The sequence below is a fragment of the Pseudorasbora parva genome, chromosome 9 (assembly GCF_024679245.1).
Source record: "Pseudorasbora parva isolate DD20220531a chromosome 9, ASM2467924v1, whole genome shotgun sequence".
Lineage (NCBI taxonomy): Eukaryota > Metazoa > Chordata > Actinopteri > Cypriniformes > Gobionidae > Pseudorasbora > Pseudorasbora parva.
The window spans coordinates 37,871,152-37,886,365 of NC_090180.1; the positions used below are offsets into that span (position 1 = coordinate 37,871,152).

Here is a 15,214-nt window from a genome sequence, read left to right on the forward strand (position 1 = left end):
CAATGCTCTCGCGCGTCAGTTGTTTATGATGACGTCACGGCGCAGTCTCTTCAGTCTCTCTGGGTGGCGGCAGACAGTCTGTCTGCGCGTAAAACACGACTTCGAATAAAACAGTAAAACACGGAACATTAACACAAACATGAATCTGCATTGCAGCTAAAGGTAAAAGCGATCTTCAATGTCACTTTGAAGGGTTGGAAATAAATGCAGCGAATAAATAATGGTCGTTGTTAGCACAGTTAGCACAACTGCCGCAAACAGGCCGATTGTTAGATAACGTTATACTAGTAATACAGCCGTTGTCATGACATGCGAATAGCCTCGGTTTCTGCGAGTTATTTTAAAAATTTGTTGACGTTTTGCGTTGTTTGTGCTTGGGTTTTTGCTGTGGGAGTTCTCTGATAATAATGTAGCGATTTAGCACATATAAAGCACATCTGTAGTGTTATTGTCGCCCACGTTCGTGAATACAGATGTCTCTTGTAAATAATCTGCTTGTTTAAAATATTTCGTTAACAGTTATGGGTTTAATACAATTACATGTCGGTCGTCTTGATAGTTTTGTTGCCTGTAATATTCTTTTAGATCGTGACAATAAAGGCTCACTCTTCTTTACTGAAAAGCGTCCACGATCACTGAAATCTGGAAATAAATATCACTGAATGTTTTATATATATATATATATATATATAGATAGATAGATAGATAGATAGATAGATAGATCTATATCTTCAATATTTTACGTGCTAAAAATGTAAATTGTCTTTTAATATGTAACATGGTCCAGGTTGAAAGAAATTACTAGTATAATTGAAACTTGAAACAATATTGTGAAAGGGAGTCTTGTGAAAAAAAGTGAATCTTTTTTTCAGATTCGTCACTGAATTGTACATCTGTCATGTCGGATGTTGTTTCTTTTATTAAGCACTAGCACCCGATACTGCTGTCATTAAAGCAAAAGATGTTCTGTAAATTAATTAATTTGAATTTTCACTAAAATTGTTATGCTGATATCATGTTTTAATGCAAAAAAACTATTCTATTACATCAGAAAAATGAACAACAGAGGCATTTTAGGATCCTATTTCTTTCTAAAACCATAACTGGGGGTTGTAGTAGAAGGGAATCAGCTCTTCTACTATCAGTGTGCTGAGACTCCCGGGCACCCTCTTATCCTGTCACTCACTCCATCCTGAAGAGATGACCATGAGAGAGAAATCCACTGTTGTGTTTAACATGCTGCTTTGGTTTCCATCTTTTTAGGATCCAATGGGAAGACCGAGTCTGTCTGTGCTCATACTGAAAGGCAGTGCCGAGAGTCACCTGAGGAGTTGTACAAGTAAGCCTGCCCTTGTCACTCTTGTGTTTAATTGCATTTTGGTCATTTTGAATAACTTGGATATAACTTGTATTAAAGAGGCATTAGATAAAATTATGCTAAAAGGACTCAAAGTCTATTAGTCTAGTCATTATGACTCTTTGAATTGTGTCCTTGAGTATTACACCACAATGGTGAGTCCCTACACCCCCAAAATGCTTGTTCCTTTCCGCCTCTCCTAAAGTGCTCCTCCACTGTCTTTGATGTCGCTCCATAATGGGTATCTCTCTCTCTCCTTGGTTGGCATGGAGACAGCCCCCTGTCTTTACACACACACACACACACACACAAACACACACACACACACACACTGTCACTGACTGTGCTGAAGTGAGAGCGGCAGAGCACAGCTGCACTCCTTAAAAAATGTAATTAAGTCGTCATCTTTGTGCGTGCGTGCGTGCGCGTGCGCGTGTGTGTGTGTGTGTGTGTGTGTGTGTGTGTGTGTGTGTGTGTGTGTTTTAATTGGTGATTGATTATGGCCCACTGTTTTTTTAGAACTTTTATTTAAACTAGACAGGTGATGTATGTGGTGTATCTTGGTTTAAATGAGCATTTTGTAACACCTCGCTTTCCTTTCAGTGCAGTGAACCAAATGGGGCATTGCAGCACCCAAATCATTGTCCTTTTCCTGCTTCAATTCTTACGGACATCAGCTAAAGGTAAAGACCTGGCAAACATAAATCCTGAACTTTTTTTTTAATTTATTTTTAAAATAATAATCATAATAAATATCAATAATGTAATAAGTGTCTTTAAAATGATTAGTAATTATTATGTATTTATTTAGTGTGATGTTTAGTGGTGGGTAAATCTTAATTGCTAACTCTGTGAACAAACCCAAACATACAGATGTGTTCAGGTACACCACCATTCAAAATGTTTTTTTTTTTCTTTTGCAAGGAAACATGAAATTGATCCAATGTGTCAGTAAAGACATTTGTAATGTTACCAAATGTTTCTATTTCAAATAATGCTGTTCTTTTGAACTTTTCACAAATATATGAAGCAGCACAACTGTTTTCAACTGTGATAAGAAATTGGCTGTTGAAAATTCAGCTTCGCCACAGGGATAAATGTTAAAAAGTCATTCAGACCTCAAACTAGTTTAAATTATCATGTCATTGAAACTTAACTCTTATCTTTATTTTTAGTACTAAGATTTAGTACTTAGTATTTAGTAGACAGTTTTTAGTACAAACTGTGGCAACTAGTTGGTTCTCTAAAGAAGCAGACTGGAAACCTGTAAATTAATTTACTAGGGATAGTTTAACCAAAAATGAAAAATGTCATCATTCACTCACCCTAATGTCATTCAAAAACATATGACTTTCCTTCTTATCTGGAACATAAAAGAATGTTTTGAGAAATGTCTTGTTCTGCATCCCAAATCGCCTACTTGTACTACACCTTATAAGTATGTACTCTTTTTGTAAAGAAGATCAGGCAAGATTTGGGACATACTGCTGCGCCATAACTGTCTTTAACAGACAGCTCTGTTGCTTAGATACTTGTGTCCTGTCACAGATTAAACTGCCGTCAATCATCTTGTCACAGTTAAAATCTTCCATATTGAATTTAATTAAATTTCTTACTGTTTTGGATAGAAATATAGTAGCATTTTGATCTGCCAGTCATGTGGGTCTTTCATGCGGAGACTAATGTGTTTGCAATTTGCATAACGATGCATTCAAAAATCAATGACTAAACATATTACAAAAGTTCTCAATGCTGTTGCTGATTAAATATAATGTGGATAACACTGAGTAAATATATTTATCAGGTTAGATACTGATAATCAATCACTCAAATTAGGGATGTCAATTTTCACAAATTCCCATGATCGATCGTCATTTAAATTAACGATCGATTAATCGTTAACCATAATACTGAAATATGCGTCTAGCAGTGGCTTATAGCCGACAGCATGACAGGCCTATTTGCAATGCTGCTCAAAACGCTATGTTGTTCACCAAATGAATGAGAAGGATTTTTTTTATCTAAACAAAGGGCTATGGGATTGTAAAATTAGTCGATGTTATTTATAATTTAATTAAATTACTTATTTAATAACCAAATATAACATGTAGCATAATAAAACACGAACGCCGCCTCAGATCTGTTATTCAGAATTTGTGGACGCATTTCCAAGAACAACGTGCTGAAACGTCACCTAAACCCAATTAATTCAAAACGATTTATTAAAATATTGTTTTCATTAATGTTATGTAATGTGACAGTCCCAATCATAGTTATTATTAGTCGTGCGTTGCTGTTTGAACTGCGCGAGCTGAGGCTGATGCGCTAAATCAACACCGGTAAGTTACACTGAAGCTCTTTGCTAGCACGTTATTTAACTCAACTAAAAGCTTCCAATATGAGATTAATCAGATTTATATAAAGTTAACAAAATATTACAAATTATATATCTTCACAAAATGATGCGAATGCACAAGTGAACTTGAATTGAGTTGCTGATATTCATATTCAGAATGGGAGACGCGCTCTTCCTGGAACAGCTCTGAACACGGCACCTAAACCCAATGACTTTACAACCATTTATTAAATTAGTGTTCTCATTTCTGTTATATAATATGACTGTCCCAATCATCGTTATTATGCATTGCTCTGTACGCGCTAAAGCCGAAGCACTAAATGAAAACCGGTAGCCATCACTGACTGAAGCCATTTGTTAGTGCGTTTTATTTCGCTAAAAGAAACGCATCCTATATGATTGATCACATATATAACGTTACAAAATAAATGTAATATTACAAATTACTTCAGCACAATCTGATGCGAATGCACAAGTGAACTTGAACTAAGTTACATGCGCGAGTCAGAAGGCGTGACTCAGTCAGTTGTGCATGCGCTCTTCCTGGATCAACGCAATGAAACACACGGCAAATAAACCCAAATAATTAACAATCACAATGTTTTATTACAATAGTGTTCTCATTAATGTTGTGACAGTCCCAATCATAGTCATTATTAGTGCTGTTGTAGCTGCACACTGTAGCTGATCACCGCCACGCTTTTACTACTACTCGCCTATTAAATAATAATTATTAACCAAATGCATCCTTATGAGATAAATCAGCTATAGATAGGCCTGCACAAAATAAACACAATATTACAACTTACATTTGCACAAAACAAAAGGCTGCGAATGCACATGCAAGCTTGCAGTCATGATGAAGGTGTAACTCCAGCTGTAAAATGGTCCCAAATAGAACTTGCACGCTCGCATCATTTTTCCTCCCGTTTCGCGGTTGAGTCGCACGCACGTGCATGACCCTGCTTAATTGATCATCGATTAATCGTTGACATCCCTAACTCAAATCTCTTTATCTAAACCTCTTAACCACCGAACTCGCACATCCTAATACATAGCTAATGTTGGCATGTTTATCGTTTTTTAACACTTTTTATTTGTATTTATAATTTTTATCGTATCCTTGTCCAATGCTCAAGGGGTTGTGGGTAATGTTAGCCTCGAAATGCATCGATCTGTACAACTTGAAAAAATTAGACCATCCAGGTGTCTCTGGAATACATTTCAACATACTACACTGGGGAAAAAATGTGTTGGATTTACATGATTTAATTGTGTCTGTCTGTCCCACATGAATCAATTACATTAAACAAGCATAATTTGTTGATGTTACTTCAACAACAGAATGAAAGTGAATTTTATATGGATGCCTGACATGATTCAGGCATTCAATTTCATATATTTTAATATTACGCTAGCAAAAGCACACATTAGCATCTTAAATGCTAAATATTAAAAGCTCCTTCTTGTTTTAGTCCACAGCCTAAGGAAATGCTCCATTCTTCTCCACAATAATTCTCCACAATGTAATTTAATTTGTTCTCATGGTTGAATATTAAACACAATCAAGTCTCCTCCTTTCTCATCTTGCTCAAGAATACATAAAATAACACTTTTACATTTAAAATAACATTTACTCTCTTTATTTAGCCTTGCTAAATAAAGCATGCTAGGAACTAACAAGTCCCGCCCAGTTTCAGTTAATGCAACACACATCATTCATGTTATCTCAACTCAAACGGATTAAGTAAACTTCAATTTGATTAATATTTAAGTGGATTGAACACAAATCAAATTAAGTTAGGACAAAATGTATAGCAATTGTGTTGCTTTAGCTCATTTTAATTAAGCACTTTGAACAAGCAGTAAAACTAAAATTTCAGTGTGTGATTTGGGACATGCTGATTTTAAAAAGTGTCCTGCAAAGAATAAAAGTCATACAAGTTTGGAGCAAGATGAGGGTAAATGATGATGGAACATTTATTTTGGGTGAACTATCCCTTTAATGGATGGAGCTGGCCATGTCAACCAACTTTTGCCATTCATGTGCACAAATGTGAACTAACCACCAATAATTCATAGTGAAGCTTTCAGCCGCAACACTGTAGGAATGGTGTACCAAGTAGTAGTTGTACGTTCATTAGGTGTCAGTGTCCTCTCTTCTCAGGCTCCACTAGCGTGTCTCACGAAGGGCATAAAACATGAATGCTGGGTTAATTGATCTGTGTCACTGATGCTCTCTGGCCTTTATCCTGTGTAGTCAATTTGTAAAGTCGACAGTTCAGTGTCACAGGAAATGAAGGCAGAGAAAAGGGAAGAAAACAGTCTCAGTTATCAGGCGGAGAGAGTCTAGTCTGTGAGGACTGGCGTCATGCTGCTCTCCCTTAATTAATTTCATTGTTCCCAGAGTTTTTGCAGCTGGTGACAACTGACAGATGGCTAGAGACTGGGTCCATTTTTTCTTCATTTGATTTAACTATCTCACTTTCTGTCTTTCTCCAGATGTCTCCATTGACTGCATGTGTGTCGGCAGTGACTGTAATGAACAGCAGTGCACCGGAGACCAGTGTTACACCTCTGTTATCATTAGCAACGATGTGACGACATTCAAACGGGGATGCCTGATTGGGCCAGAGAGCAAGCGCATGACCTGCTCCGCAGCACCCTCTGCCAGTCACGTCGTAGAATGCTGCTCCCAACACATGTGCAATGCCAATGTCTCGAAAGAGACTCTTCTTCATCAACTGCCGACAAGTAAGTCAATTCATTCATTTAAATTTGAGAGAAACAAGATTTGTAATCTACAACCTGTAAGAGATTTGAATACCAGTTTTGTAAATGGGGGTCAGGAATTTTACTGCCAAAAGTTCAAATTTGTACCTGCCCTGTGAACAATTTCACTACCGTGAAATTAAATAATAAATAAAATGATTTGTTAAGTTTATTTTTAAATGTATCATTTGTTATTATGCTAGTATATGAATTTGTTATTATTTAAATGTATCATAATATTATTTGCAACTTATTATACAATAAGTAATAATTGGGGTCAGAGATTGGTCCATATATGCCAATCTTAGAGCCCAGTTATTATATATTCTATGATTTTTATTTTTTTATTTTTTTCTGAAAAGGTCCAGAATCAGAAAGAGCTGTGCAGTACCGTGTGGAGATGTTGGTTCTCTTTGTGTTGGGGCCGTTTGTTGTTCTGGGTTTGCTGTCTGTGCTGGCTTTGCTGGTGTGCCGTAGACTCCATCATGGGCGTCTGGAAAGACTGCATGAGTTTGACACTGAGCAGGGGGCCATCGACGGGCTTATTGCGTCTAATGTCGGAGACAGCACGCTTGCGGTACTTTAATATCATACACTACAACTGTTTGGGAAATATATATTGTATATTACAAATATTAGGTTTTGAATGGAGGATATAAAAAATGGGGAAACTTCACTCATGAATCCCTTGACATTCAAAAGTTTGGGGTTGGATTTTTATCCAGTCTCTCCGAGGCTGCATTTCTTTGATAAACCAGTCAAAACAATAAAATTGTTAAATATTATTACAATTTAAACTGTTTTGTATCTTAATATACATTATTCCTGTGATGGCAAGGCTGAATTTTTTTGCATCATTACATTTTCATTAGCTATGTTTCTATCCAAAGCTCTGAATTTAATTTATTTTTTAATTTAACTTTTAACATGCAAAATTGGAATATCGCATAAAACATTTGGGAATAAAGCCGAAGTCAAAGAGAACAAAATCGTTACTTCCTGATAAACTCGGGTCCCATTGAGCAGTCATGCGATTTTATTTCATTTCATTTTTATTATTTTATTATATGCACATTGAAGAATTGAGTCCATCGTAGTTTATGCGTGTTTTCCTATCAGACAAATTTATCCGACCCTGCATACGTTTATGCTCATTTTTAGAATTATTCCAGCCAGCGTTTTTTGATGCTAACCCAAAATGTGCATACAAATCGGCGGATGGAAACCTAGCTAAAGTCAAATGATCCTTCAGAAATCATTCTAATATGCTGATTTTGTGCTCAAAGAAACATTTCTTATTATTACCAATCTTAAAACAGTTTTGTTGTTTTGTCTTTGAATAAATAAATTTTTTTTAAATATAAATGTTTTTGTAACAATACTAGTCTCTTTTGATCAATTTAACGGGGCATTGCTAAATAAAAGTATAATTTTTTTTCACAAACAAAAATTCGTACTGACCCCAAGCGTTTGAATATAAGCGTATGTTGCAATGGTTTAGCTTTAGTTGTTCTGTATTCATTCTTTAACGGTTGGATATTGACTCTTCACTCTTGTGTTGTTTTCAAGGACCTTATGGATCATTCTTGCACATCAGGCAGTGGTTCAGGACTGCCCTTCCTGGTGCAGAGGACAGTTGCACGGCAAATCAGCCTGGTAGAATGTGTTGGTAAGGGCTTTTACAATAGATTACACAATTATTTACTATCTGTCTAAAAAATGTGCCCTAATATGGGGGCAGTGATGTATGCGATATGATTTCTATGCGTTCTATGTTCTCAGGCAAGGGACGGTATGGTGAAGTGTGGAGAGGTCAGTGGCAAGGGGAGAACGTAGCTGTGAAAATCTTCTCCTCCAGAGATGAGAAGTCATGGTTTAGAGAGACCGAAATATACAACACTGTTTTACTACGACATGAAAATATATTAGGTGAGTCAGACATATTTTTTCTGGCTCAGAGAGAGAATAGCATCTTTTAAGTAGTTCAGAGCATTGTGGCTTGAACTCTTTTCTTTTGCAGGTTTCATGGCTTCTGACATGACCTCCCGAAACTCTAGCACTCAGCTGTGGCTCATCACACACTATCACGAAAATGGCTCTCTCTATGACTACCTGCAGCGTGTTGCCGTGGAGATGGCAGATGGACTGCACATGGCGGCGTCGGTAGCCAGCGGGCTGGTGCACCTACACACGGAGATCTTTGGCACCGAAGGCAAACCGGCCATCGCTCACAGAGACCTGAAGAGCAAGAACATCCTGGTGAAGAAGGATCTGCAGTGCTGCATCGCTGACCTGGGTAATTTTTAGCACGTTCTAAGATTTTTTTTTTACATCAAATTTGACCCTGTCTAAGAAATGTAAATTTATTAAATATATATATATATATATATATATATAAATATTTCTGCATAATGTTATGACTTTCTTGTTCTAACTGACCTAACCAAAGTGGTTCAGACTGGGAAAAAAAACTAATAGGTACACTATGTATTTAGTTTTTTTATTCAAAATTTAAATGTCTACACCATTAATCCTTCTTCCAAAAATGGTTTTGTCTTACCCTTATTCACTATGGCAAGCCTATTACAGTGAGGAAAATAAGTATTTGAACACCCTGTTATTTTGCACGTTCTCCCACTTGGAAATCATGGAGGGGTCTGAAATTGTCATCGTAGGTGCATATCCACTGTGAGAGACATAATCTAAAAAAAAAAAATCCAGAAATCACAATGTATGCTTGTTTTACCTATTTATTTGTATGATACAGCTGCAAATAAGTATTTGAACACCTGAGAAAATCAATGTTAATATTTGGTAGCGGAGCTTATTGATAGATTAAACTTTCGTTGTATCCGGTCGGCAAAATTCTTCCCTTCTTCCGTTATTCTTTTCTCAAAGAAAAGCTCAACTCCAAGTCTTCTAGAGTCGCGGCCAAACCCGATTCAAAAGAAAGTTTTGCCAGCCGTTTGCCTTCTCTATTTACAAGTAGTACTTAACTCTGCCGTCATTATGTTAAAGGTCCACTGAAACCAAAATGGTAGTATGACTGTGTTAGCCTTAAAGTTATGAATAAACTGGTATGTTCCAAAACTGCCAAAATTTGCATTTAGGAGATATAAGCATTTAAAACTTACAGTCTCTCACTTCCGTTAAAACGAATTCCGTTAAACATTCTAGTTTGAATTTTATTTTTCGGTTTTCGGCTTTGGTTTCTTCTTTTTTTTGTTTTCGGCCAAGAATTTTGATTTCGGTGCATCCCTACTGACAATGTTCTGCTCAGTATGTTGTCAACACGCTTCAAAGATGCCAGAACGAATAATTTCATTCTTGGGACTAAACCATAAAACTGGAAGCCATAAAAGACCACAAATCTTTGTGAAAATGTCAGTATTTCATTGAGACTTGAGATTAAATAAACTGCTTAAGTATTGTAGAGCTTGTAGTATTAATTTGTTAAAAACAAAAAATTGGCTGGTAAAAACATGGAGTGGTAGACTTTGAAAAAAGTTCATTTCCATCCCTGGTGAGCGCTGTCTACGGGTGACGTCATGTATTTTGCGAAATGCGCAGTTAGGTAATGTGTCACCCTCCATACGTTGTAAAACAGATATGCAATATGCACTGTTTATTAAAGGTTTGTTGCCGACTAGAACTTGAAGTGCGATGAGGTCTTAAAATATTCTTAGGTCTTTAAAAAGTCTTAAAAAGGTATTGAAATTAACTTCAGGATTCATGCATATACCCTGTAAGATGCAAAAGTCTCATGATCACCAAGGTTGTACGTATTTGATCAGAAATGCAACAGAAATATCTTACAATATTACAAATTAATATTTATTTAAAATACTTGTCTTTACTGTCAATTTTCATCAAATTAATGCATCCTTGCTAAATTAATGTATTAAAGGTTGTGTAAATTTTAGCAACATCTAGCAGTGAGGCCCTTCTAGACGCCCTTCTCTCTCTTTAGAAGCACATAGAGAAGCTACGGTGGCCGACACAGGACAAAGATGTCGCTGCCTGAGACAGCAGAGAGTAGCTAGGGCTGTGTAGGGCAACAAGGGCAGTTTGTCCGTTTTGTCCAGCACAAAATGGTGACTTCACTGTAAGGGAATCAGCGGTGTATGTCGATAAAAATAACAGGTTATTTTGTAAGGTCTTTTTACACCACTGACAACATTATGTATATTATATTGTATTTTTGTCAATAGATCATCATAAATCCTACACACTGCACCTATTATTATGCTGAAAAAAACTTTTGAACTGTAGTGTATAACAGAAATAGAAATCTGGTGATTTTACAAATGTACTGCCCTTCTTGCTCTCCTCATCTCCTTCCTTGTATCTTTCTATAGGTCTGGCAGTTACACACACGCAGTCTGATAATCAGCTGGATGTGGGAAATAATCCTAAAGTGGGAACCAAGCGCTACATGGCACCCGAGGTTCTAGATGAGACCATTCAGACAGACTGTTTTGATGCCTATAAGAGGGTGGACATCTGGGCCTTTGGTTTGGTGCTGTGGGAGATCGCTCGCAGAACCATTAGTAACGGTCAGCTCGCTAGGCGTTTAGAAATATCTCATTATATTTTGTATTATATATATATAAGTCCTTATTTAAGGGCAATGTAGTGCTGACAGTTGTCCGAACTATGCTTAGTGACATTTTTCATTGACTGTGATCCTGTAGGTATCGTAGAGGAATACAAGCCACCTTTCTATGACCTGGTGCCTAACGACCCCAGCTTTGACGACATGAGGAAAGTGGTTTGTGTGGAGCAGCAAAGGCCGTTCATTCCCAACCGCTGGTTTTCAGATCCTGTAAGTACTGATGAGACCTCTCTGTGTCCCTTGAAACCTTTCCAGTGGATGTTAAGTCCACTCGTATAGAGTGCTGCAGAAATGAGTACTTAAACCCAGAGATGAGTTAGCATTTTTACACTTCCAGTTCCATCATCCCACAGTCAATCCCACAGGTTGACCTACTCTCCAGCACTCTTTAGCAGACTACAAATTATTTGTAGTTGTGATCCCTGTAAGAAAAACATATTCATAAAGAAACTAAATGTCTGGTTTTCATCATTTGTTTTTAGATTATGGTGAGGATCTAATGTTTTATATCTGTGTGTTTGTGTGATCACAGACCCTGTCTGCTCTGGTGAAGCTGATGAAAGAGTGCTGGTACCAGAACCCATCGGCTCGACTCACTGCCCTGCGCATCAAAAAGACTCTGGATAAAATCCACAGCTCCCTGGAGAAGGGCAAAGCCGACTGCTGAGGAGAGAGAGCCACGGAACTACTGACCGCTCACCCGCTCATTATACAGACACTGCGTGTATCCAGACCATTGGATTTGAGTGCTGGCATCTGTCCCAACACTAACATGCTGTTTATTCGCTTTGTTCTTCCTGTCCATTGGCCTAAACTTTTTATAGAGAATTCTGCTCTTTTATGGATATTTTTTTCCCCCACTGAACCCGGTGGGACTTCTATTTCCCCTCCAGAAGCAACATAAAGCAGAGATACACATTCAAAATATAGACACGATCTGACAGGCCTTGAATTGAACCCTCTATCATGGATTTGTTTTGTTTTGTTTTTTACGCCTTCACATCGTCTATTTAACCATTGGTAAACTTTTAAGATTTGTACTTTTCGGGAAAACAGATACACACGCTGAAATGCAATCAGTCCCCATAGTGTGTGTGTATATGTGTGTGCATGATTCTTATTACAACCAGAAGAACTTTATAGCTGTGATGTCACTTGCTTTTAGAAATCTGATGGTTTTGAGCTTTTAAAAGATCCCGATAATTCTTGTAGATAAGTTTCTGAATTTGCTACAGTAGACTTGTGTTCCAAAGCTCTCTGGTTACAAAATACCGCTATGTACAGTAGAGAACTACAGACTGTCTTTAATTAGGCTCGTTTAGTAATCAGATTTGGATTTTGAAGCATTGGTTAAAGGAATAGTTCACAAAAATGAAAAGTGACCAGCAGGAACTGTCAGGATCCATGAAAGTGACAGAAAAACAGTCATTTAGGTTTGTAATGACATAAGGGTGGGTAAATGATGACCGAATTAAGAAATGAAGAACTATCCCTTTAATTCCCAGTCTGGTCATGCTCATAGCACCCCATGAGGGCTTCCTTTGACACGAGGCCTTTCTGACCCGTTGCCTCTATGCCTGCCTGACAAAAAGCCATTGTAGCACATCATAGTGCTTTTTTGTAGCCGTTCGTCTTTCTCTTTGCCCTCCCGGCATGCGTACTTGATGTTTCTTCACTGACAATCAGCCGCTGTCCAGTAGGCCTGAATTATTTGCTAATATTGTGTACAAAACCCTAATTTCAAGCTGGCGTGTTGTCACGCTAACAGAGCTAGTCATAGTCATAAACGGATTTGTGCGGATTTGCATATTTGTTTATCCTCACGCTTTTTGACACTTTTGTATCACACTTTTCAACATGCGCCATGAACCGAGAGAATGATTTTTAAATTCGAAACGTCTTTGACTATTTAAAAGTGCGGCGTCACTCTAATATAGGATTTATGAGGTTTAAAAAGGAAAACACTATCGTTACATCCCAAGTCGAAATGGTTTGTGTACGTTGCTTTTGGATTGAGTTGTGAAGTTGTGTGACGTTTTTGAAGAATTTGTCGATGCTGTCATGACACTACGCGAGACGGCTGTGCACCGCTCAACACTGGTCACTTTTGCGCTCCCAAAAATGGCTGAACGTTTACATATTTGTGTTCTACAGGGGAATGATGTTAGGAATTAGATTACAGGAATTGTTGCATTATGAACTGTGAATGATGTTATAATGAAGAACCCATAATGTATGATGTTACTGGAATATAAAATGCAAGACAGTTATGAATTAAAAAAGCAGCTCTTTTTATTGGTTACAAGAGTGGAATGGTTTTTCTTTGTCATGTCCTTGTGTTTAAAAGGTTGTCAGTGTTGTGATGATGCTTTCTTTTTAAGGCTAAATTTGAAGAATCACGTTGCACATTATCATGCATCTGTCTCGAGGTTTTCCAGTACAGTGAGTTGAGCTAAAAGAAGCCTTAATAAAGGTTCCCCATTGACTGACTCTGCTGGGAAATGACCTGCTTTATCTGTGCCGATGTTTACAGGAGGGCTGGAGCCTCGCTTTGATAACCAGTGCTTTTATAGCTGGTAGTAAACCGGCTGAAGCTAATGAGAATGTGCATGCCAATTCTGCCACAGATGCAAGATCAGTTGTAGACCCCTTTAGTAGCTGGCTTTCAAAACAAAGTCTCTGAAATAAACTTGGATGTAGTTATATTGCTTCTAGATATACAGGTTTCCTGTTTAACTGGATAGGTGTTTTTTTTCTTAATTTAGCACAATGGACAGATGCTTTATGAATTTGTGTTGGATGGGGGACAATTCTCAGTTGTTATGCTAGTAAAGAGGGATCACACATTGTTAACCAAAATATTATTAACTTTATGTTGGTGAGGAACATTAGATTGAAATCTGGTGTATTTACATATATGAAATAAAATCTCATGCTGGGCTTTTATTTTAAGAATTCAGTGCTGATTTCCTTGTCTCCATCTAAATTTGTATAAAAGGTCATGTGGTTCAATAGCTTAAATATCTAAAAATGTTTTGGTGGATAATTTTTGCACCATCAAACAAAACAGCAAAAAAAATCTTAACTATGCAAGTGAACAGATACATCTGGTTAAGCCACTGTTTTTATGCATGCTCAAAACAAATCTGTTTGGTACCACTAGTTAATCAGATATTACAACTAAATCTACTCTATGAAACATTTTAAAATGATGTGAGTACATCATAAATCCATGTTGCAACGTATCATTACGGTGCATGTAATAAAACTTGAAACAACATAGCTTGCATTACTTTGGTCTATTTTCCTAAAAATAGGCTTGCCAAGTTATATATTCCATCGTTATTTGATGTTAATCGCAATTGTTACGTCTAATGTCAGCATTGGCAAACTTTTGTAATGTTATTTTAAAGGTCTAACACATTTTACTCCACCACGTCTATTGCAGTCTCAAAACTCTGGTCAGTTGATATCAAAATCAACTGCAGGCGGTCGATCCTTTTCCTATTTAGGATTCCACCTAAACTCTGGAACAGTTTTCCTAGCATCGTTCGGGAAGCAGACACATTCTGTCAGTTTAAATCTAGACTAAAAACGCATCTCTACTATGACATACACAGAGTAGAGGTGTAGATGTAGTAGAGAACATTTTTACAGTTTTTTTTTTTTTTTGGATTGCTTAAACACGATTTTCAAAACACTCCAAACAATTAGCACAACCATACACCCAATTAACAAAACACTACAGATCCTTTGCAAAATTAAACACTTGTAAAAACTATACACTTCTGTTTAAAAACCACACTGTTACCATATGAAACACACACATTTCATAGTACTATACTCTGTTTGCAGTTACACTGCTGTGATAAACCTAAAACACTTTTAGCACTTCTACTTCTCTATGATTAGAGTAGGGTACCATCAAAAAAGTACAAATATAATGTAAATCCACCAAACACTTCACAAGACCAATGTTGCAGACTGAAGAAACTCATTTCTCAACACACCAAAAATGCAGTATCAAAATACTGTAACAAAATGTCATTTTAGGTATTGTACTGTAAGTTTACTGTAAAAAAAACAAAAACTAGACATTGTCTCTTCTCCTAGC

At 37.0% G+C, this 15,214-nt stretch overlaps 1 protein-coding gene across 1 annotated transcript; it reads left to right on the top strand.

Moving 5' to 3' along the window:
* Window positions 1-36: 36 nt before the first annotated feature.
* Window positions 37-14,380, top strand: acvr1l (activin A receptor, type 1 like). Its single transcript, XM_067452474.1, has 11 exons — window positions 37-162; window positions 1,264-1,339; window positions 1,961-2,040; window positions 6,216-6,467; window positions 6,848-7,062; window positions 8,055-8,154; window positions 8,268-8,414; window positions 8,506-8,781; window positions 10,844-11,041; window positions 11,180-11,310; window positions 11,633-14,380. The coding sequence occupies exons 3-11, from the start codon at window positions 1,974-1,976 to the stop codon at window positions 11,765-11,767; spliced, it is 1,521 nt and encodes a 506-aa protein (XP_067308575.1). The 5' UTR covers window positions 37-162; window positions 1,264-1,339; window positions 1,961-1,973; the 3' UTR covers window positions 11,768-14,380.
* The last annotated feature ends 834 nt before the right edge of the window (window positions 14,381-15,214 follow it).